The sequence below is a fragment of the Rhinolophus hipposideros genome, assembly GCF_964194185.1.
Source record: "Rhinolophus hipposideros genome assembly, chromosome: 20".
Lineage (NCBI taxonomy): Eukaryota > Metazoa > Chordata > Mammalia > Chiroptera > Rhinolophidae > Rhinolophus > Rhinolophus hipposideros.
In genome coordinates, this window is record NC_138066.1 from 31,982,608 (window position 1) to 32,007,623 (window position 25,016).

The following is a 25,016-nucleotide window of genomic DNA, read 5'->3' on the forward strand; positions in this document are numbered from 1 at the left end:
CCCCATGTCAAAAGGCAGAAATGAGGGTGCCCACCCCACAGGGTGGTGGCAGGAGTGAATGAACTCATATGTGTAGAATGTTTCGAGCTGTGCCTGGCACATAGTGACTGCTCAGTGAAAGCTAGCTCTTATCATTTCATCCTCCCTCCTGACTCAGACTCAACGGAAGAGAAAATCTGCTGTAAGCCCAACCCCTTGGGCAGGGTTCCCCTCCCACCTACTCAGGGATGGCACTCTTGATTAACCCCCTCTCCTGGATGCTGTAATTGACATCTAAACAGGCTCACACACACTCTCCCCAATATGCCAAATTTAACTGACATTAAAACACACACACACACACACACCTCTCCCACTATGCCAAATTCCCTCCAGCTACCACCCTCTCTGGTCCCTCCTGCCTTTCACAGCCAAACTTCACAACAAAGTTGCCTACACTTGTTCTCTCCGTTTCCTCCTGTCCCACTCGCCTTTCAGCCAGCTGTCAACAGCCTTCCAGCTGCCCCTCCACCAAACCCTCTCTTCCTGATACCACCAGTGCCTCCTTGAGAGGTCATCCACTGGGCATACCTCAGTCTTCATCCTGGCCGGACCACACATCCGCAAGAGGATTTGACCTTTCTGACCACTCCCACCTCCTTGAAACATTCTCCCAGCACCGCCTCCAACATAGGGCCACCCTTCTCTGCATGGCCTCACACCTCTCTGGCCACTCTTTCACAGGTGCTGCCCTGGGATCTTCCTTGGCCCTGTTATCTCCTTCACTTCTTGAACCATCTCATCCACGCCTGTGGCTTCACTCACCCTCAGGTGTGAATGAACCCCAAGTTACATCTCCAATCCCAGCTTCTTTCCTGATTTTTCAGGTCCATGGAGCCAACTGCCTGCTGGACAGCTCCTCTTCGATAGCTCAAAGACACTCAAACTCAACATGATCAAAATTGAGCTCATAGCACAACCACTTTGAAGAACTACTTGGCAGTATCTTCTAAAGCTGAGTACATACACACTCCATGGCCCACAATTCCACTCTTAGGTACCCAACAGCAGTGTGTACATATGTACATCAAAATACATGTACAGGAATTCTCATGGCAGCACTATTCATGATAGCCTCAAACTGGAAATACCACATAGGGTACTGAAAATGAACGATCTACAAATATATCCAACAATGTGGATAAATCTCACAAACATAATGTTGAGCCAAAGAAGCCAGACAGGAAAGAGCACATACTATACACTTCCATTTATATGAAAGTCAAAACTATGCAACACTGACCTATGGTGCTAGGAGTCAAGACAGTGTTTACCCTTGGGGAGTAGTCACTGAAGGGAGCACAAGGGGGTTTCTGAGTGCTGGTACTTTCCCAACCCGGTACTTACCCTGGGTGCTAGTTACACAGCTGTGTTTGGCTCGTGCAAATTCATTGACTATGATTTCTGCACTTTTCTGCATGTATGTTATAGTCCAGTGAAAAGTTAAAAAACAAAACATAACAGGACACATCCTCTTCGCCATCAAGCACCCCCTCTCCCTGGTGTTCTCTCTCTCAGAGAAGATCACAACTTTCTACTCAGTTGCCTAAGTCAGAAGTTAGGGGCTATTCCTCACTGTTCCCCTGTCCTCATTACCAACATGTGCTATTGCTAGACCTCCTCCTATCTCTCCAATCCACCCACTTCTCTCCACCCCCACTGTCTCTGCCTTAACCCAGACCCAGCTCCCCTCTTGCTTGGCCTTCTGCAGTCTTATTTGCTCTGATTCATCCCCACACAGCAGCCAGAGGGATCCTTCTCGAATGAAAATCCAGTCATGTCTTTCCACTAGTGAAAATCTTTCAGTGGTTTTCTGCACCCTCTAGAATAAAACCCATTCTCCTGCTCATGGGTTCCCGGTCCACACCAGCTTTACCTCTGGCCACCCCTCCCCTGATGCTATGCCCCTGCACAGGCTTTTTCTGTGACTGGGAACCCTCTCCTTCCCCTCATCCCTTTCCCTGGCAAGTCCCACACATCCTTCAGGTCTCAGCTCAGATATCCTCCTGCCTCTATGAAGAGTTCAGGGGCCCCTCAGACTGTCTCAGCAGTGTGTGCTACACCCATCCCAGCACATGTCCCATGTTAGTGAAACTGGCTGCTTATGTGTCTACTTTCACCACTGGACCTTGAGCTCCACGAAGGGGGACATTGTATCTGTCTTGTTCTTCACTCCATCCTCAGCACCTAGCATAGTAGAGGCTCAGAAAAGATTTGTTGGATGAATGAAGGACTCCAGAAGGAAGTCCAGGCTGCAAAGTGCTGGAGGCCTAGGGTGTGTCTTCAAGGGAGTTGGCAAGAAAGTCGAGAGGAGTTCCCCCTTGAGAGACAAGAGTCCTAGAATTTAGACTCATAGGACATCAGAGCTTGAAGGGACCTCAGAAGACAGTTAATAATCCACTGGCCGATTTACAAATTAGAAGCCTAAGTGAGGAGACACTGGCTGGACAAGAATGGGTAGGAGGAGGGAGAAGCGGCGGCCGCAGAGTAAGGCAAGGTGATAATGAAAAGTGAATATTTAGTGCTGATAGGGCTCCTAAATAAGTAAAGATAATATTCCTTCTGGGTATGATGGTGGGGCCTCTCCCAGATCTCCCCAGAGGAATTCGACTCTGGCTTCATTACATTAAACCGCTAGGTGGCACCATATCCCCAAGCAACGGAGAGAGCAAGGGCTGGTCCGCTCATCCTAGGTTTCACTCTTCTTCCTGAGTTCCTTCCTTCAGACCTGGCACTCTGTGAACCTAGTTGCTGTGGCCCTGCTCAGGTGGCATGATACTTGGGCTCCAGGAAACAGCTTGCTTCAACAGGGTACTTTTTCTCATACCAGAGAGAGGGTAGGTAATGGATTCTCACCTGGGCATTGACCGGCACTACTCTTTCACCTTCCTGCCAGCCCCCTAGAGGCCTTTGACAGACAGCCCTGCATCACCCCTCCACCAGGACTGGTCAGGCTGACACTTGCTCATCTTGTTGTCCCAGATGAGGTGCAGTGGGTGACACTGGTCCCACTGTATCCTTCAACAACCTTGACACCCTGAGCCAGCAGGTGCCCCCCCCCAGTGGCTCCCGTTCTGCTGGCCTGACAGGTACCTTGCAAGCAATCATGGCTTGCAAAAATTAAGACCTGATATCATATTATATTATATGATATCAGGTCTTATATTAAAATAAGACCAGGTCTTATATTAATTTTGCTCCAAAAGATGCATTAGAGCTGATTGTCCAGCTAGGTCTTATTTTCAGGGAAACACAGTAGGTAGTCTCACTTATTCAGTCAACAAACACCTATTGGCACTGAGATTATGTGTGCCAGGACCTGCCTGAGGTATCTGGAAGGTGGCAGTGAACGAGACAGATAATCCCTGGTCTCTTGGAACACGCAGTGCAATAGGGGACAAGATGTTAACCTCACATTACCAAACAATTGTTTAACTGCTCACTTAAATTCCTAATACTGCAGTTTTAGTCCATTTCTAGAACTCTTAGACTTCCAGAGCAGAATGGAGCATAGAAATTATTCCAATGTAACTACGACTCTTTCATGATTCCTGGACTCCCAGTTCAATGGTCATTCACTTTACTCAGGAGCCAATAGTAGGGGTGGAAGTGAGAAGGGAGAAGAAATGAGGCTTCTGTTAGGACCTCATGAGGAAGGTAGACTTCCTGCCGTCTCTGAATCATCTGGCCCTTTTTGGTGTAGGTGAATGAATGAATGAATGAATGCCGGAGAAGGGGCTTGTCCCACTCTGCCCTTTCTTTGTGTGGAGCTGGGGCTACAAAGCAGCCAGGCCAGCCTTCCCCGCTCCCATCCTGGGAGGGAAGCCAGCTTGCCCAGTGCCCTTCCTGCACCCAATGCCGCGGGCTCTCCTGGCGCCCTGTTGGCAACAGAACAGAGGACATCCAGAGCGGGTGGCAACTCGCCCCGCCACGGGCTCGGAGCGGCGGGCGATAGGCGCTGGGGGGACGCGGAGATAGACAGACAGATAGCGCTCCCCTTGCCCGGCCCCCGCCCCCACCTTTCCCACGCCTGGGCCTCCCCGGAGCCGCTCAGACCTGGCGGTCTCGTCCGCCCTTCGACCCACGGACTGTGGCCCTCAGTCTCCGCCAAATGCAACTCTCAATACCCTTGGAATCCCTGGCAGCCTGCCCTGTGGGGCTGACTCTGGAAAGGGTCGCAGAGCCCCCTGCACACTTTGCCTAAAAGAGTCTGCAAGGGAGACCCCTCCCCAGGGCTTGGAGAAACCTGGGGCAGCTGCAGAGCCCAGGCGTGACCACAAGGTGGCGAGCTGGCACTGCGTGTCCTGGGATGCCAGCCCGCGGGGCAGGGGAAGAGGACAGAATTGAAGCGGCAGCCCTGTGAAAAAAGATTGTGTGCTGCTAGGAACTGAGATTTGGAGGAGCTCCTCCTCCCCCCAAAGAAAGGCGGGAGCATAATTGGGGGGGTGGAATGGAGAAATGAAGTAGGCGTTGGGAACAACTTGGATGACCTATAGGCCTGGCCTTATGCATCAAACAAGACTAAGAGCTGGGGGGCCCCAGGAAGGGGAACTACTTCTTTAGGGCCTTTGTGGGGGGGTTCAATGGAACATCATGGTTTCCAGCCACTGGGGATTGGGAAGGGACAGAATTTTATACACCTCTTCATACAACCACATATTCACACACAGACGTGCTATCCCAGACCCTCCACTCAGACTACTTACACCTACACACCATTACACTTTCTCACACGCGCATTCCTACACTCGGATACACCTCAGTATACTGCAGAACACACGAAATCTTCACATCGCACACCCCAAGTACTTCCGTCCCATACCCCTGATCTCTAAAAATCCCCACACTCCCCCAGTACTGTTCCAAATGCGCAGATTCTGCCCCCAAACTTACTGAAACACACAGCCAGCCTCCGCCTCATCCAATTTCAGGCAGACCCCAGGTCTCCTGCTCCTGGGAAATCTCTGAAACTGCATATAGTTTCGGGGATAGTTTCTAATATCACGACAGACACGCCGTGCACACCCACCCTTCCAATAAGCCCCCCAATCCACACACACTTGCCCTGGCTCCCCACAGGACCCTCCCTGGGCTGAATTATGACTTTCATAAGCCCAAGGCACATTTGCCTGATGGATCCCTTCCTTCATTAAAAAGAATTTTTTAATTGCATTTCATGACAGCCTTGCTATAAAGACAATCTATTAATATCATATATTGGAACACTTTCTTCCGCTTAAATTTTCTTTTTCCTTCTGATTTGAAAAGAAATTAAAACATTTTCATGGGCCCTGGATCCTTCCCACATGGGGCACATTTGTCTGCCTGTCATTTGCACGGCACGCACGTGCACACGCGCGAGCATACACACACATCACCTTGGACCACCTCCCTCCACAAATACCCAATAGACAAATTCCCCTCCTTCCCATCTCACCTGAGCCCACCTCCCACCCCCAGCCACGGAGACAGACAGACTGACAGATCCTGGGGTCTCTGCAGAGACACCTTCTCCCCACTCCTTCTTTCAGAGACCCGGGGGGGTTTATCTGGGCTGGGGTAGAGAGTCACAGGAGAAGGAGCAGCGAGGTGTGTGTGTGTGTGTGTGTGTGTGTGTGTGTGTGTGTTTTGGTAACAACAAAGAATGGAGGAGAGAGAGGAGAGAGCGAGCCAGCGAACGAAAGAGCGAAAGAGCATGTTTTGCCTCGAAGGCAAGACTCGCAGCCAATCAGAAGGCTGGGGCCTCCCTCCGCGACTCCTCTATTGAGTCTATAACCGGCCGGCCGGGCGGAGCTGGCAGCATTTGACTGTGGCTTGGGACGCGACGAGAGGCGCACAGCGAGCGCCCGAAGGCCGGCGCTGGTCTCCGCGCCCCTCGGCCTCCCCGCCCGCGAGACGCCGCCGGACCCTGCTCGCGCCCCGCCAACACCCCCCCGCCGGGCTCCTCCGCCTCCCCCGCGCTCCGGCCCGCGTCGGCGCTCCGCGGCCAAGGCCAGCCCTGGGGTGGCGCGGCGCCCGCCAGGATGAGTGGCTCCTTCGATCGGAAGCTGAGCAGCATCCTCACCGACATCTCCAGCTCGCTTAGCTGCCATGCGGGCTCCAAGGACTCGCCCACCCTGCCCGAGTCTTCCGTCACCGACCTGGGCTACTACAGCGCTCCCCAGCACGACTACTACTCGGGCCAGCCCTACGGCCAGACCGTGAACCCCTACACCTACCACCACCAGTTCAATCTCAACGGGCTTGCGGGGACAGGCGCCTACTCGCCCAAATCGGAATATACTTACGGGACCTCCTACCGGCAGTACGGGGCGTACCGGGAGCAGCCGCTGCCTGCCCAGGACCCAGGTGAGGACCGCGGGGTCGCGGGACGATGGCACCCACTGGAAGGTTCTCCAAGGGGAGAAAGGCGGGGAATTGAAGCAGAAAACTAGGGAAGCTGCGAGGGTAAGCCATGTACTCTCGGGGCTGAGAGAAAGTGGGCGAGATGGTCTCTCAGGGAACAGACGGCCTTCCAGCCCCGACACTGCGTGCGTCCGGGGAGCCTGGCTCGCCGTGCGCCGCGGTCTCGGGTGAGGATGGGGAGGCCGAGACGAGGAAGGAGAGGGCTGTGGATTGTTGGGGAGCTAAGCTAACCGAGGTGCTTTCGCGGGAAACCTCCGCAGGCGGTCCTCCTTCGGGCTGCAGAAGGCTTGGGGGAAGGCGTGGGGACTGGAAGCTCCAGGGACCCTCTGGGTCTGCGCTGGGCAGAGGAGGATTGGTGAGGGGGGCATAGAAAGAGACACCCCAGAGTTTCGGGAGAACAGAGGGGAGCAGCGACTGAGAAGTGGAGGAGCTGAATAAGAGAAAGGTGGAAACAGAGCAAAAAAGAAATGTGGGACAAAGTGAGAGAAAAGACAGAAGAAAGGAACAGAGGAAAGGACGGGAAAGAGGAAAGGGGGGAGAGAGGAAGGAGTCTGTACTATGCTTGCAACTTTTCCGAAAATCTAAAACTATTCTAGAATAAAAAAGATTTTAAAAAAAAAGGAAGGAAGAAAGGAAGGAAAGAAAGGAAGGAAGAAGGGACAGGAAAGAGCGAAAGAAGCAACGCACAGCAGGGTGGGGGCAGAAGGGGCTGGCCAGCAGACGGGTGGCGAGGAGCCGCGAGCTGGGAGGCGAGCCGGGAAGGCGGCCTGAGCGGAGCCGAGGCTCCGGGGACCGCGCTCCAGGGCCGGGCGTGGAGCTGGGAGCGCCGTGTCGTGGGCGGCCACCACTGGCTCTGTCGCCGCCGCTCCCTCCCGGGGCGCCGGCGACGGAACGCGCAGCCGGGAAATGCCGGGGGAGTCAGTGGGCCAGAGGGTGGGGTGTCCCGCGGGGCCCCGGAGGACACCTCGGTCTCAGGCCAAGGCTGAGCCGCCCACCTTCCCACCCACCCCCCGCCCGGTGCTTCGCCCGCAGTGTCGGTGAAGGAGGAGCCGGAAGCCGAGGTGCGCATGGTGAACGGGAAGCCCAAGAAGGTCCGAAAGCCGCGCACCATCTACTCCAGCTACCAGCTGGCCGCCCTGCAGCGCCGCTTCCAGAAAGCCCAGTACCTGGCGCTGCCCGAGCGCGCCGAGCTGGCCGCACAGCTGGGCCTCACGCAGACACAGGTCAGTTTGGGGCGATCGAGTGTGGCGGGGCCTCGGTGGGGCTGCGCGGGACCCCAGGGCTCCCCAGGCACTGCCGAGGCTGAATGGCCTTTTAAATTCCCTACCGACCCATGAAACCCTTGCCTATGGGTAGAGGGGCCACTCAAATCTCAATTTCTGTCGCAAGTTTCTGCATTAGCACGTGTACAGGCGTGCATATTTGTGAACCTGTGCAACTGTGTATGTCTGTCACCAGGAGACGTGTCCTCCTCCTTCTACCCTAGAATCCCCAGCTCCCACAGTTTCCCGACAGTGCCAGTCACTCACTTCACGGGAGTCCACATTGTGTCTTCCACCCCAGGCTAGGCATGTGTGAGCAGAGGGGTACATCCACATGTATAACATTGGCACACAGGCTAATGGGTCTGTGTACACCTGGGAATCCTCACATAAGGAGTTCAACCTTTCAAGGGTCATTGTGTTTACAGATGGAGGTGCACACTGGTGAGTGCATGTAAAAAACGTGTGCTTGCTTCAAAACACCACATTCCTGCTCAGCACCCAAATGCTCCACCCCCTCCTCAGCCTGCCGCCTTGGAGAGTCCCACCAAAGCGGGATAGGGACCCAGAGGTGGGAGCCCCACCCCCAGCCTCAGCCTGTCCCTAAAGCCCCCAGCAGCCTGTCACTGCTCGGGGGAGGAGTGGCGGCAGCCTGGCTCCCTGCAGGTGTTGACAGGCGGGCCTGGGCTGCGGCTGCGTGGGGCCCGGTCCACTGGGAATCTGGGTCACCTGGTGAGGAGCTGATTCATTGTTTGTACCAGTCATGGGGTGGGGAGCGGTAGGGGGAGGGGGAGATACCCCAGGGGAAATTTGGGGACTCATGGCTCACCTGCTCCTGGGTCCCCCCCATTAGCCAGCCCCAGAGGACTCCTCCATGCCGAGTGTGTGAACGTGGGTGCTCACATTTGTGGGTATTTATCTGGGTGTAGTATCTATGTGTGTGTGTCTTTATAGTCTGATGTCTGTGTGTGAAGCGATGAGTGGGTATGTTCCTGCACATGGAGATGTGTTGTGTGGGTGTGTGTTTGTCTCTGTGTATCTGTGCGCCTTGCCTCTGGGTTTCTAATGTGAACAAAAGGCCGCAAACTGCCCAATCGCCCACCTGGGCTGCCTTTTATTGAGTGCTTACTATGTACCAGGCTGCTCTAAGTTTCTTATCTACCTTAACTTATTTGAGCCTCATACTGACCTCATGAGGTAGGTGACAGTGCTGCGACCACCCCCAATTTGCAGTTGAGGAAGGGAAGAACCAGAGAGGTTAAGTAACTTGCCCAAGTCACACACTTGGTAAGGGGCAGAGTGGCGTTTGGACGCAGGCAGTTGAAAATTCCTCCCTACAGTTCTACCCCAGACCAGACAAAGATGCTGTCCTGGGCGTCAGGATACCAGGGCTTTCCCGGGGTCCTGTTGTGTGACATTGGGGGGCTGGCCTTGCCCCCTCGAGGCTGGATTGCCTACAGGGTTTTTACTCAGCATTCTGAGAAGTTAACTCCCCCTTTCTTCTTGGGCGCAGGTGAAAATCTGGTTCCAGAACCGCCGCTCCAAATTCAAGAAGCTCTATAAGAACGGGGAGGTACCCCTGGAGCACAGTCCCAACAACAGTGATTCTATGGCCTGCAACTCGCCACCGTCACCTGCCCTCTGGGACACCTCTTCCCACTCCACTCCGGCTCCTGGCCGCAGTCAGCTGCCCCCGCCGCTCCCATACAGTGCCTCCCCCAGCTACCTGGACGACCCCACCAACTCCTGGTACCATGCACAGAACCTGAGTGGACCCCACTTACAGCAGCAGCCACCTCAGCCGGCCACCCTGCACCATGCCTCCCCTGGGCCCCCGCCCAACCCTGGGGCTGTGTACTGAGCACCCACCTGGCCTGAAACTCCCACAAAGGACCCCCAGGACCTGGCGGAAGGTGCGTCCAGTCCGTCCTAGCTGACACTCAGGAATCATCAAGGAGCACAGGGGAAAGGGAACCCTTTTCCCCCTTCCCTTGCCCCTTCCTCCAGGGACTCAAGAGCTCCAGATGACATTTGCATGGACCAACGATGTCCCCTGAACCTCTCTTCCCCTGCCTAGACACTGGGGTACTCCTCCAGATGTTGGGGCACTCCACTCCAGCTGGGACAGCTGTCCCCCTTCTGCTCCAGGAGTCTGGATTGGCTTTACATGGCTTACCACCTTCCAGCCTCTAAAACTTAGCATTGGTTTCCCAGACTGGAGATCGGGGGGCCTGGGGGTCTGTGAAGCGTTTGTGGATGCCGGGATCTGCCAGGCCTGGTTCCTCCTAAGCCACCTGTGGCTCTTCACTCCTCCAGCATCCCCTCTGCCAAAAAGACATTGGACATCGTGACTGGGACTCAGGGTGGGGACCTCAAGCAGCCCCGCCTCACACTTCTAGCCCTCATTTAAGATTTGAGGGTTAAACCAAAGAAAAGCCCCCAAGTGGGGGAATCCTTTAATATTTGTGGCTTTAGAGGGAAGAACTCAAGGAGTCATCTCTCTCCTCTCCCTGCCTCTGGTCGGAGAGGAGGGGTGGGTCTCAGATATCTTTCCTAAGGACTCATTTCTTCTTCCATGTACAGGACTTTGCACAACTTTGGTTTTAAAAGCTGTTGAAAAATAGGAAAACAAAGGGCATTGTTAACAGATAGGACCAATCTCCCCTGCGTGGGCACCTCTGCTTTGCCCCGCCCCCACCCCACCTCTTCCTCTCCTCCAGTAAGTTGGCAGTTTTGGCGCCAAACCCCAAATCTCCAAGGAGACATACCAGGCAAGACAAACCCCAAAACACCCCCTTTCCGGTGGCCTTGGAAACAGATTGCACAGGCCTGAGATGGAGAATGTTGGGTGAGGTGCACAGGGAGAAAGGGGAGGGTTGTAGCTTGGTGCCTTTAGGGGTGAGGGGGTGGCTGTCTGGAGGGCTGGTGGCGCTGCCCCTCCCTGGCCCAGACATCCCCCAGAGCTAACTTTTTTCCACCCCTGATGTGGTCAAACATCGAAGAAAAGGCGAGGTAGAAGACTGTAGCTATATATATAGTCTGTATTTTTTTAAGAGCAACAGAAAGAAGCAACCTCCTCCCTATGTGGTTTCCTATTTATGTAGCCCTTTCCTCCTGGATGTACCTGCCTATGTGTCGTCATGAGCTGAGAGAAATAGAGATATGGGCTCTGGCTGGATTGGGGTTTGGTGGGAGGTTCAGGAGCGAGGTGAGCATGCGGATGTCCAAGAGTCTCCCCGCTCCCAGGGGGGCAAGAACAAAACTAGCTCCCATTCCCTCCCAGCCTTCTCATTTCTGCTTTCTTACTGGACCCATCTTTATATATAACGTTAATAAAAAAAGAAGAAAATAACCACTGAGCTCTTTGAACTGGAGGCTGGAGGCAGATGGGGCTCTCAGGGGAGGTCCTGGGAGTTGGGGAAGGTGTTTGGTGGGGAGAGAGCTGAGAGCCTCAAGGGCTGGGCTGGGCCTGGCCCTGGGTGGCAGGCACTCCTGACCCCATGGCTGCCCCTAACCTGGGGAGGTCTGGGTGGCTGGGAGGCTCCCAACTGTGGCCTCCCTGACTCCACTCTGCTTGGTGGCTTGGCGTTCCCTGCCAGCCAGCTGCCCTCCGCCACTGCTGCTGCTGGGTCACCTCAGGGCTGCTCTTTGATCTTGGGCTCACACGCAGACATGCTTGCACATGCGTGTACACCCCCTGCCTCCACGCCCAGGCACTCCCCAGCCCCTCACCCTCCTGTCTCTCCTTTCCAGCTTGGGGTGAGGGTGGGGCTTCAGGCAGGGGGAACCCCACTGATACAGCTGGCAGGGACCATAGGCCATTAGAATTCTGGGTGGACAATGAATGCAAACAGACGAGGGGCTTCTGTGTTTACTTCCCAGGGAGGGCGCAGGCCCTGACTCAGCGCCCTGCTGCTGCCACCCTCCTCTTCTAGCTGCTGAACTCCAAGACTTTGAAGACAGAGCTGGAGGTGTAGAATGAATGGAGGTGTGTGCGAGCGACACATCTTGGCGCAGCTGGGAGACAATGGAAATGCAGGCACATGCTTGTGAAGCTGCCTCTCTCATACACACACGTACCAAGACACACGACATCTCTGTCGTCACACATACAAGATTCCCCAACTTGAGGCAAACATGTCACCTGCAGGCTCATACATAGACACAAAGATATACCTGAGACAGCTTGGCATCACACACGTACAAAGCCAAAGCCATAACACTCCAAGACACAGAGGGCCCCATAATTCACAGATACACATTGCTCAGGTCACCCCAGCATCACACACTCACACACACACACACACACACACACACACACACACACACACACACACGAAGGCAGAGGCAGCTCCCTGTACTGGAAAAAGTCTTGGATGAAGAATCAGCAACACCACCCAGCAGCCAAAGTGACCCGCTCAGCTTGTCAGGCCCTCAGTTTCCTCATCTGTCAAATGGGGACAACAGTCCCCACCCTTTTGGTCGCTGGGGCTGTTGTGAGGCAGAAAGCAAATAAAGCAGAAGGAGCTGGTCTCACTGAAGGTCCTTGTTAGAGGGCAGTCACAGGCACATTGGAGGGGTGCTCAGGGCAGGGCTCCAGAACGGTAGAGATCCCCAGCCCCCACTTCTGCTCTCTCCCTCTCAGAAGGCAGGCCTTCCCTTCCCCCCACCCACGCCAGAGGGAGGCGGAAGGGAGGAGAACCTTCAGCCCACGGACGCCAGCGGGCTGGCAAGGGTTAAGTGGCAGCTGCCAGGCGGGGCTGAGCTGAACAGTTTGGTTTGAGGGCTGCGTGCAGGCAGGAGCAGCGAGGCGGCAGCCGGGCAGACTTGCTGGAGACACTGCATTTTATTAGGGCTGGGCTGCCAGCAAAGGGAGGGAGAGGGAAAAAAAGGGCAGAAAGAGAGAGGAAGGAAGGAGGGAGGCTGGGCGGGCAGGCTGGCGGGCGGGCTGCTGAGGGATGAAAGGATGTTGTAAGCTCCCTAATTCCACCCTGCTCATCCCTGCACTGTCAGGCTGGATTAACTGCCCGGGTGACCTCTCTCAGGGTCAGCCCCACCCCTGACCTCCCCTTCCTCCTCTCCTCACCTTCAGGCCGTTCAGGTCACCCTCTTCAACAACCCTGGGGTGCTGGAAGGGAACAAGGGCAGGGGCTTGGGTAGGGGACCTAGCAGAGTGCCAGGGTGGGGCGGCTGAGCCCGTCTTCTGCCAGGTGCTTCTTGACTACACCCATCACCTTGTGACAACCTTCAGGGAAGAAGGGGGGTCTGGGGAACCCCAGTCTGCCCTGAGGGTCACTGTTCTCCAAATCTTAGTAACAGCTGGCTCTTGCTACACTCCTACTCTACCCCAGGCACTTTGCACATGACCCTGACAAGAACCCTGGAGGTAGGTGGTATAGTATTCATTTCTCAGATGAGAAAACTGAGACTCAGAGAGGTTCTGTCAAGGTCACGCAACTAATACATGGCACTGCTGGGATGTGAACCTAGGTCTGCCTGGAAAGAGGGTTCTCTGCGTGGCTCAGTTTACTAAGATGCCCCAGGGCAGAGTGTCAGAGGGCTGGAGCCACCACGACTCCGCCCACCTCAGCCTGCCTGCCCTCCCCCCTGGGCTCTTCCCTGGGAGGAGAAGTGGAGGGGGGAGGGGCTGAGCTTTTTCCTCAGGGTTGATCCTAGGAACAGCTTAATGCTGTGGTCAGGAATGTGCACATTGGAGTCAACTGACCTGTACTAAATCCTGCCTCCACCACTTCACTGACTGTATGATCTTGGGCAAGTCACTTAACCTTTCGAAGCCTCAGTTTCCTCATCTGTAATGTAGGGATAATGCTACCTACCTAGCAGGTTGTTGAGAAGATTAAATAGGATAATGTGAATAAAATGCTTAACTGAGGTCCCAGCATGTGGTGAGTACTGCTCAGCTAAAGCTAGTTGCTGTTGACAATGGTGACCGGAGGGGGGCTTACTCCCCACATCACCTCCTGCCCCATCCCCCCCTCACTCCCCAGGGATTCAGACCCAGGCCCCTGGCTGCACTTGCCACGTTGGTTGATCCACCCATCTCTAGGGGCACTCCAAAAAAGAGTAAGTCAACCGATATTTATTGAGCGCCTGCTATATGCTAGGCGGTTCTAGGAGCTGGTACAACAGACGGCCGAAGCCCGGGGAAGGGAGGCATAACCTGGGCCAGGTGCTCCAGGGTCAGAGGCAGAGCCCGCCCTAAAGAGACCCCAGTTGGGCAAACCTGAAGCAGTCAGGGAGGACAGAATAGGCTGTCAGAGTACAGGGCCGGGGCAGTTGGTGGTGGGTGGGAAAGAAACCTGGAAATCTTCATGGGAGAGATGGCATTGGAATTATGCCTTGAAAGGATGGCAGGTATGACAGGCAGAGCTGGGGGTCTGGGAACCTACTCCCGGGGACCCCACATACAGAATTATTCCCCTTCCAGGACTCAGAGGAAGGAGGTTTGGGGGAGAGCTGGAGAGCAACAGGCTCGTGGACCCTCATGGTGGGCTAAAGTTGATGCTGGACGGCAGGCACACATCCAGATGGTCCCTAAATCCTTCCCTGGATGCTGGGCTCAGAGAAGGGCCAGAGTCTGGCAGTTCCAAACTCCTCAGGTGTGCTTACCAGCTGCCCTAACACTGAGCTTGGGGAAAGGAAGCTCTTTGCCCCCTCTGGGAGGGGACAGCCCCTGCCCTTCTCACTTGCAGAAGTAGATGAGAAGGACGGTCTCTACCTCTCTCCCTGAGGCACTTTAAGGTCTTAGGCACTAGGACATCTTAGAGACCTCACCTCCATTCAGCCTCCATACACCATCTGCCTCAGCAACACACCATCACGGCCACTAACTCCCCGGTCAAGCAAAGCCCCCACACCTCCATGGGGAAAGGGGTTCTGGGCAGCTGAGACAGGACCCCTGAACTCTGATGCTGAGTTGCATCAACCAAGCCCAGAGGGGATGGAAGAGGTGGGGAGAGGGGGCAGGGGAGAACAGAGAGGGGAAGAGAAGGGGGAGCATTCAGCCAGCACCCTGGCCTCTGTTTTCCCAGCTTTAATTGCAGCGTTAATCACCTTAATAAGCTGTTTACCAACCAACCACCCAGCAGCCTGAGACTCAGAGACTGAGAAGCCAAAAAGTGCTTGGAAATGAGTTTCCTAGGTAGCTCCAGGGAAGAGGGGTGGGAGGACAGTGTTGATGGGGGCTCAGGTGGGGCTTGGGGCAGAGGGAGCAGGTGGGGGCTGGTGTGAAGGCTGTGCTGGGATCTCGGGAAGTCCAGCTTCCAGCTCTTCAAGGGAGCCCTTTTGGACCTCCAGCCTGGATCCCCAGCGGCACCCCCCACACACACACACCATATTTCTCCTTTGTCACTCAGCTGTGCTGGTTACTACTAACTGAGTAACTCTTTCTAGGCCCCCTTCCCGACATTGCGGAGGCAGAGCCTACATCTCGCTTTCTTCAGTGCCTCTTCCCCAGCTCACAGCACTGGACATGGACCATGTAGAGTATTTCTGTTCATCCTGGGGAGGGTTGCTGCACTGGAAGGCTAGGGGCTGGGGAAGTCTTTATACCACGGTCCCTGGGGAGAGCGCTGGGAAGGATCTGAACTGGGGGCACCAGGGATAAGGGCGGGGACTTGGGCATATTCACAGGACAACTTCCTACCCCACACACCTAGCACAGGCGGGAGCAGCCAGAGGCTCAGTGAACATCGAATGCCTGGATGAATAAATAAAGTGATAGAGAGCTCTTGGGACCCCTCACACAGTCTCTGTCCACATCAGCTCCCACTCCCAGCTGATGAGGGACTGGGAGGCTGAGGGGGAAATGACTGCGTCCTTCTCTCAGCTGTTGGGGGTTAAATGAGAGGACAAGAAGAATACCCAGCACCCAGTCGCTGCTCCTGAGCAACGGCAAGCGCTAACAGTAACTGTACCCTCACAGAGCATTATCTCATCTAATCTTCGGGAAGCAGCCCCAGAGAGATTGTGTGACTTGCCCAAGGTCACATAGCAAATGAGGGGCAGTGTTCCTCCAGGTGTTCCACCAGGTCACTTCTGGATAGGCATTACTGAGAGAGCTCCCAAACCCTGGCCTCTGGACTGCAGAACAAGTGTGCCCTTTGGACAAGAGGGTAAGACCCAATGAGCTGAGCGCCCCCCCCCCACACACACACCCCAACTGTTCTTCAATTGGCCCAATCTGCTGGCTGATGAATTTAGGAGGCTTGAGGGTATGGAGTATGGATTGGCCTGTTGAGCCCAGAGGTGGGCTGTCTGAGAGAAGGAGGGGCTTAGGAGCCCAGGGCAGCCAGGATAGGCACCTTGGAAGGAGGCAAACCTGGGGAAGGGGCTGAGAGGGTGGGGCCTCCAGGCCCAAATTCCTAGGTTGTCTCCTGGGGCAAATCAGAGCAGGATTAGAAATGTCTGCTGAGTAAGCAGAGAAAGGAGACTCCACACCCTGGAGGATTAGCCGGGGTGGGGGAAGGGGCATCCCCCCACCCCAGGCAGTTCACCTTGCACCTGGCAACCACAGCAGCAGCAGCGTGCCCTTCCCTGTGCACTGAGGGTGCCTGGCCACGTAATGCAATGCGTGTGGCACTGTCCCACGCCCACCCCTGGAGCCAGTAAGGCCTGCCCTGAGCTCAGGAATCACCAGTGTGTGGGGGTGTGGGGGCAGGGGGGTGACATACCCTAGACTACAGGAAGGCAGGGGGGAAGCTGAGGAAAACAGGAGGCCAGAGGGAGCAGGAGGCCAGCTGGTAAGGAAGGGAAGCAGGAGAAAAGTGCTCCCAAACGCAGACTCAGATCTTGCCAAGATCTGGGCAGGAAAGGTACTAACTGAGCACCTACAGTGCACCAAGCCCTATGCCAGGAGCTTTTACAGGCACTCTCCTTCAGTCCTTTCAACTGCCTGGCAAGGCCAGTGCCATGATCAGCCAGTTTCACAGGTGAGATAACTGAGGCTCAAAGGTTTCAATAGTTTCCCCTAAAGTTCTCCAGTGAATTTGAAGTGGAGTCCACATTTCTGAATCCCTGGTGTGTGGGGCTCTCATCACCCCATGGCCTTCAAGACTGAAATGGAGAGGAGGGAGGAGGCCAGGCTCAGCGTTTCCCCTTGTTCCCAGACCTGCCTTATGCCCTTAGAGATACCAGGGTTGTCATTCTATAGACTAGGACACACATATCCAAACACCAGGCATACGTAATGCATACACCTAGCTCAGCCCCTGGCTTTGTTTGACACTTACTTGCTGTGTAACCTAAGGTAAGTCACTTGCCCTCTCTGAGCCTCACTTTCCTTCATCTATAAAATAGAGCTAATCATATCTATCCTGCAGGGTTGCTGGGGAAAGTAAATGAGATAACACATACAAAGGACTGAGCACAAAGCATGGCACAATGATAGGAGCTCAACAAAACATACTATCAGTTCTGACAGTGTGCAGTTAGGACGCTCTTCAGTTGGCCTAGGGAGTTCTGGGCACCCTCAGTGGACCCAGAGGTGACCCTTCCTCCTTGTGAGGGAAAGTCTCATGTAGAATTCCCTCTTCTACTGGGAAAGTGCTTTCTTGATTCCAACCTGTATCTGCTGTGCTTCAGATGTCATGGAACAATGGCCACTCAGGACAGAGCCATGTGCTGGGCCTTAGAACCAACCAGAAGGGAAGATGGCAGGGGTCAATATCTTTCAGTTGCTAATCATCTAAAGAGATGCTCTCCACATCTAATACTTATAGTATTTTATTAGTGTGTGTTTCCATTATAGCACTAATAATTTTCCTCATTTATTGCTAGAGAGTAGCAACTGATGTCTTATACTTGTCTTGTATCCAGCCACTATACCAAAATTTTCTTAATTCTGGAAGTGTTTTGTCCTCCCTAGAGTCTTTTGAGTTTTCTGGGTAAACAAATATCAGTAAAAAAAAAAATGGTTTTATCTCTGCTTTTGAGCCTAGTGGGAGGGATTCTGGGGTTCCAGGAGGGCTAACCTTTCATGACTGAAGAAGTCAGGGATTTGTCTGCCTCTGCATTAGCTCTGACACAGGCAGGTGCTAGATGGTCTCACCTCTTCAGACACTTTCTCACTTGGGGTGCCCAGAGGGCTGTCCTTGAAGCACAATCAGATATTCTCACCCTTTAGTCAATCTCCTGCACAACTTCCTCCCCTCTTTGCAAAGCAGCTTCTGTCCAAACCATCACTCATGCTCCTGGGTGTCTGGAGAAGGCAGCCAGATCAGAGTTCTGCTCACAGGTTTTGACCAACAGAGGAATGAGGGTCCTTGGGCAAGGTCCCTCAAAGACAGAGGTTTTTCTTGCTTGGCAGTTAGAGATCATAAATTATTGTCTAATCCTTGCTGTACATAGTGCCTCTTGTGTTTTAACCCATTTAGTCCTCACAACAACATGCTATCATTTTCTTCATTTTCCAGACGAGTAAGGTAAGGTAGAGAGAGGTTAGGAAACTTCTGGGTGCTAGAGTTGGACTTGAACTCATTCCTGCATCCAGCTCCTTCTTATTTTGTGTTCTTGGGGATGGAACTGTACTCTTCACTATTATGTGCTAAGCTGGTTGCTCGGAGGAGAATTTAGATGCATGGGGGAAGAGGGACACTCTTAGCCCCAAATTAACATGGCCAAGGTGAAGGAATAGGTCACCACATCCCCTGAATACCTGGTGTATCTCAGAACTTACTAAGGGTTCACTCTCCTTGTCTCCGTGACCCGGCGAGATATTTTGATCATTATCCCCACTGTATAGGTGAGGAAATAAAGACCCAGAAAGGTAAAGTGACTTGCCCAAGGCCTTTCAGCTATGTGTCTGCATTCCAGAGACTCCATGAAGTCTCTCTGGAGGAAGAGACAAATTTCATTTTTCAAGGGGTCCCGGGGGAATAATTCTTATTGTTCAGATGGGGCTGTCAAGGGCCTGGGAGCAGGAGGCACCCAAAGCCAGGGACAGACGAGTCCCAGGGCAGACTCGGTCTTTGGGGAGGGAGGTAGGAGGACATGAGGAGGAGGTCACCAGGGGTGAAAAAACCTGCCTCAGTGGCTATAGCTGGTTCTCCTGGGCTTGGGGAATGTGACAGGAACCCAGCAGAGGCATGTCAGGAGCCTCCCGCAGTCTGGCTTCCCTCAGGATCTGTTGGAGCAAAGAATTCCCAGTGGCTCCAGGGCTGGGAGGAGGAGCTTGCAACAGGCCCCAGCATGCAGACCTGGAGAAAGCAACCCCTGGGTCCAGCCTGAGAGGAGTGGTCTCGTGGCTCTGCTACAGCAGACATGGTGAGCAGTGGGAGGGTGGGGCCTAGGCGATGATGGTCACATGCCCCCATCCGCTCTTAGTCACTCTTAGTCCTCAGCCCAACCCCACGCACTGAGACCCTTCCCCCCAAAGAGAGTGGGAGCACAGGGGTTGGGGGGGCAGCGATCAGGCACAGGAAAGAGCCACTGATGGGGGAAGGCCCCCAGACTGGGAGGGGAGACCCGTGCCCTTCTCTCCGGCAACCTCCAGTCTGACGGAGGAGTACAAGCCCTGAGCGGTCGGGCAAAACAGGAAAGAGAAGGTGATCACGGGGTGGGTTTCGAGGCCCAGGGGATTCTTGAGCAGAGTAAGGAAAGAATGATGGGTTCCTAGGGAGCCTCGGACCTAAGTGGGATAATCCAGATGCCATGCTTCTGGCCTCATGATTTGGCCGGTATGTTATTCATCAGCTTGAAGTGGGGAGGGTGAGAGAGTGGGGGCCACAGGCCAGAGTGGAATTCCTCAGGCTGGCCAAAGGCTCATCCTTTCAGTCTGACCCAAAGTGTAACTGAAATCAGAGAGAGGATGGTTCAGATGAAGCTGAGAGGAATATATTCCATATATGTTCCTCAGAGAGTGGCACCCTCCCCTGGAAATGAAGTAATCTCTCCAGTTTTGGAGCAGAGAGGTTGAAAACCTGGCACTGTGAGGAGTTGAATCAGAAAACTTGATGTTTGGAGGAAGCTTGGGGCCAACTCCTTTCTCCTTCCTGGGCTGGCCAGACAAGTCCCCCAGGATGCCAATGGGGCTGAGTACCTTAGAGTCATCAAGCTATGAGGTTGGAAGGAGCATCCAATCAGATGGGGGGAGCAAAGCCCAGTACTCAGGGAACCTCCAATCTGATGGGAGACAAGCTCTGCCTTGCAAAGTCCCAGACTGGGGTGGAAAGTAGTGGTGGACACACATCAACCCCCTAAACACACACACACACACACACACACACACACACACACACACACACAGACACACAATATTTGGCAAGAGAAATTATCAGAGCTTCAGAGAGGGTATACAACTTATCGAAGGTCACACAGCAAGGAGTAGTACAGCAGTGATTTCCTCACTACCCTGGGATCTCAGGTCCCCCTCTTCCCTCCCTAGTGCTGCAGTTGCTGTCAGGGCAGGGGAGTACAGGGATCATGGGAGACATCTGAGGGGACAGAATTTGGGTTTCTGTGGCAGGGCTGGAATCAATGGCCATGTCCAGGAGCCATAGGGTGTTCCAGGAAGCACTGGGATAGGAGCTCTTGCTAGAACTCCAGAAAAGGAGGAGGCAAGGCTTCGGGGAACAAAGAAAAAAAGTCATCAGGTTTCTATGGCCATTCAGTTTCCCTCCCCAACTGTTTAAAAGGAATGATAGAGAGCCAGGAAAGGGGGCAGGAATAAGAAGAGGGGGGAGGGGAGGGGGAAAGGGAGACAGAGGGAGAGGTGCCAGTCTTCTCCCCTCCCCAAACACTCACACACAGTCTGTATATTTCTGGGTATGTTTTAGTCTATTTCTGCATATGTTTAAGCCCCTGGATATCTCCTTCTTTGTTCATCCCTCTGTGATGGGCTACTCTCTGAGTACATAACCTGTGTGTGTATTTCTCTGTATATGTCCATGTAGAACCATGGAAAGGCTTCATGCACATGTGCTCACATGGGTCTGTGTGCAACTCTGCCCACTCCATATATGCTGTTTTGTGTGTGTCTGCCTGTCTGTGGAGGCACCGTCTTCTGTGGAAATGTGTGTGCACTTATGATGTCTTTATGCCTGGTCCCTGCATCTGCCTGTCCCTGTGTCTAGGACCTTTGTATTTTGAGGTTTGGGGTAGAAGAGTCTTTAACTGCCCCCCGCCTTTTAACCAATCTGGGCTGGCCAGGAAACAGGGAAGGAGAGGCATGAAGAGGGGCCCACTTTTCCCCTCTGTTTTTTCATCTTGGAAGGGAAGAGACAGTAGTTGCCTAGGGACTCACTGATAGAATTTCTCCCCAGTTCCCCCAGGTCCAACAGCCATACATGCTTCTCAGAGAAGGGCCAGGGGCTGGGGGGCGGGGAGTGGGGAGAGACTAGAGCTGAAGGAGCCCCTCTTCTTTACCCCTGCTTAGAATAGGAGAAGGAAGGAGAGACCAGAAGATAGGAAGAGAAATACGTCAGGGTCAGTGAATTTTTCTCTTCCACCCTAATTGTTAAAACATTACCTCCAGGAACCCGGTTTCCAGGTTAAGGGAGGCCCTAGTCCCTTGAAAACCAGCTACTTTGTGGGCAGGGTGTAAGGGGTCTTTGCAGAGGCGTGAAGCCCATCCGCATACCCCTGACTCAGCTCCCGTCTCCTAGCCTCTACCTCTAGTTTCCTCTCAGTACCATCCTCCCTCCCTTCACCTCCTCCCAGGCCAAATGAGCGCCGGCAAGGAAAGGGTTAATCCAGGTGACCTGGGGATGGGCAACACCTGCTGGATACTTTTCTGAAGACAAGGCTTCAGTGGCCCTGAGGACAGAAAGCTGAGAGGAGATTTGCCATCACTACAATGGCAAGAGTTGAGGTTACAGGCCAGGCAGAACTAGAAAGCAAGAGATCGGGGGAGGAGAGAAGAGTGGGTGTATCATCACCTCCTTGACAGCAGGAAGTCAGCGTATGCCTTCTCTGGCCTTTCCCCCTCTCTACCCACATCCCTTATAACTTCTGGGGTTAGTCCTTGATCTCCAAGGCCCCGTCTACACAGGCCTCAGCTACCCGGATAACATTCCATTGACTCTGGATACAATCCCAGAGACAAGTTCAGGCATCCAAACTCCAATGAGGTTTGGAGCTGAGTAATCAGCTGCTAGGGCTATGCAGACATTTTGTCGGGGAACAACCAGCTCCCCACCCCCACCCGACACAGTGAATTTGGGGGGAAGGGCAGTCTGTCACTCAGTGTCTTCCCAGCCCCCTCCCACCACCACATTCTCCCTCTTCCCACCTGCAAGTAATTTGGCCAATGGGAGGGCAGTTAAGATTGCGGTGTGGAATCCCTCTAGATCTGTATGCATTTGGTGGGGAGGGGGCTACCTCCTTTCCCCCCAGACCCCACATGCCCTTTTCCTCTTCACAGCAGCAAATTACTTGTAATTATCTCACATTGAAAGCCTTCAGGAGCTGCTCCCAAAATTGCTTTAATTGAATTAATTGAATCTCATTTTGTTGGGGGAGAAAATGGGGGGCATATCTTAAAATAGCACATGCGGAGAAGGAAGGGAAGCCCCAAGTCAGCTTTCCTGTGGTTGAGACCCTTGTAGGGGAGAGAATGTGCCCTGGACTCCCTGTTTTCATTTTCTGGTTTCAGCTGATTTTCCATGCCCAGTGCATTTAGGAACTTGCCTGGGTCCTGCTCTGAGATGGTTATGACCAGGGACGTGTGTAGTTCTCCAGTCTCTGGCCCATTCCTCCCCCCTACTGTCAGGGTGGACCAGAGAGAGAGGTGAGTGGGATGGCAGTGGTGGCATGAACTGCCCTCGCCATGACTCCTCCTCCCCATAATCCACAGGAGCTATAAATGCCATGTATTAAGTGCTTACTATGTTCTAGGCACCTGTCAAGCATGTTATAAGCACTATCTCATTTCATCATCACAACCACACTGCGAAGCTGGTCCTATTAGTATTCCCATCTTAGGGGTACGAAAACGCGGCTCAGAGAGATGTGCAGTCACATGCCAAAAGTCACACAGTAGGCTGGGATTCTTTGGAGGCCAAAGCCCCCATTCTTAACCACTCAATCTTGTCCTCCCACCCTTATTGACCCAGCTTTTCCAGATGGACTTCTTCATGGGAAGAAATCACAGGTTCCCCTTCTACAGTTCAGGTGGCTTGAGGGAGGGGAATGCGGCACCTGCCCACTGGGGTTCCCGTCCTATCATCACCCAGGAGCTCAGGGCAACTGGACCAGCTTCCAAGTGGAAAAGGACTCCCATTCCCCCTGGAAAGGGGTGATAGATGAGGGTAGGAAAGGGGGTTTGCTGTCAGCTCAGCTGGCCTCTGCCTGGGAGAACAATTACACTCCTTCTGCTACTTAACTTTACAACCTGGGCTGTTGTTTTAATGATGCGACTCGTGTTGGGCTGTCCAATTAATCTCGCCTTTGGAGGCTTTCCGAGATGGGGTGGTAGATCTTATCACCGGTCTGTGGAAAGAGGAGTGTGTAATCTGCAGTGGGAGGAACAGCCACCCTGAGGGCTTGTGGCCTCCAAGAAGACCCAGAGAAGGAATCTGGAGCAGGGGACACTGAGAGCCAGTGGAGAGAGGGGAGCAAAGGGTGGGGGAAGACATTGGTGAAGGGAAGAGGAGGAGGAGGAGGAGACTTCTCCTCTTTGCACCCTCATTCTTCACCACGCCTGGATCTTGGCTTTGGCTCACTTGTGCCATTTCCCATCCCCAGGAAAACCCTCCAGGTGTTTTGGGGTGTGGGGGTGCCCACTGACCCCGAACAGCGCCTAGCGGGAACTAATAGAAGGCCCCCTCCTGAAGTGGGGGGCTTCCACCAAATTTCACACACACCCCGCCCTGCATAGGACTCCAATTTGGGCCTCTCTCTGGCCAGCAGAGTTGGCTCAAAGTGCCTGAGTGGGCTTTCCAGACAGAGCAGGTCCTGAGTGCCTGGGAACAGGTTTAGGCAGTAAGAGGAAAGCTGGATTTGGGAGCTTTTTTTTCCTGGACTTGGAGGCCCCTCCCCCAAACCCTCGGGTCAAACTGGGCTGGATTCCCTGAATTATTGGCTACCCTTGTGATCAGTCCCCGTGGCTCTGTGTCTACGGTGGAGTGGGGTGGCCATGAATCTACCAATGGGTCCAGGCCCAGTTGGAGGCCCTCGACTATACCCGCACTGCCCTCTGTACTTCTCTGAGCCTGGCACCACACAGCGGCAGGCCATTTGTCTGGCTCCCCTGTTAGCTCACAGGGTCTGTCTGGTCACCTTGGTTCCCTCCAAAACTGGGCCAGGAGAGACTGCTGGTGAGGACCATTCAGACTTTGGTCATTCCCAGATTTAGCATTTTTCAGTTTCATACTGGGGTGTATGAAAATATGGATGTTATTAGAATATTCCAGAGCTAGAACCAGAGCTGGTTAATGGTAGAGGCCAAACAAGGACCTAGTGCCTCTAGTTCAGGTCTGGAAGAGTTAGATGGGAGAGAAGAGAGATAAGCCACCAGCCTCAGGACTCAGAAAACAATCACGCTTCGCAGCCAGGGCCCAGATTTTTGTACAAACTTTAATCTCTGGAAGCTCATGGTATGAAGGATGGTAAGGGCTTGGGGATGCTAGTCAGATTGGTTATAAATGTGAGCAGTTTGTTTAGACAGAGACAGCCGTGAGAAGCTGAATTGAAGAGACCACCCCACTTATTTGGGGTGTCTCTACTTATACTCATCCAGAGAGTCAGTTTGTCCCCATTCTGCCCAAAGTGTTACCCTGCTGTGTTCCCAAGAGTATGTGCATGTCGGGGTTGTTCAATATGGGGGGCTCTTAATAAACACCCATTGAATTATATGGATAATTGAATCCATTATCTACTCGATACCATAGACATGGGGAAAAGAAGGCTTTTTAAGGAAGAGAGCATAAATTACCCATAGGCTTGCAAACTCCACATTTTCAGCATTCCTCGCCATCACAGTAGGGTGACTAGGGATATCAATTATGGGGTGATGGGCTGACCTCCAGGAAAAATTCGTGGGTGGGACCTGATGGTGGTCAACTTGAAGACTGGATATCCACTTCACTTCTGCTCTTGCTGACAAATGGGTCGGGCAAGGCCCAAGGAACACAAAGAAAAACACTGTTTCTTGACGGTTTTGACCTTAGACTGTGGTGGGACTGCAGTCCTTTCAAGGAACTGGGTGTCAAGACTAGGGTCCTGGGAGTACTGAACTGCAGCCAATGACTCTCTCCAGAGCCTTTGACCAGCTACAGGGATGGTGTCCATTCCATGGTAGTGATGGGGGCAGTGGCTAAGACCGAAGTCCTTGATTAGGCTGTTTGGCTTAGA

At 53.7% G+C, this 25,016-nt stretch overlaps 1 protein-coding gene across 1 annotated transcript; it reads left to right on the forward strand.

Annotated features, from left to right (window-relative positions):
• Nucleotides 1-6,062: 6,062 nt before the first annotated feature.
• On the forward strand, nt 6,063-9,567 carry DLX3 (distal-less homeobox 3; the record flags this gene model as incomplete). The annotated part of the gene is made up of 3 exons (XM_081028740.1): nt 6,063-6,387; nt 7,477-7,667; nt 9,220-9,567. 3 exons carry the CDS (start codon nt 6,063-6,065, stop codon nt 9,565-9,567), a joined length of 864 nt encoding a protein of 287 aa, XP_080884866.1.
• Between the last annotated feature and the right edge of the window lie 15,449 nt (nt 9,568-25,016).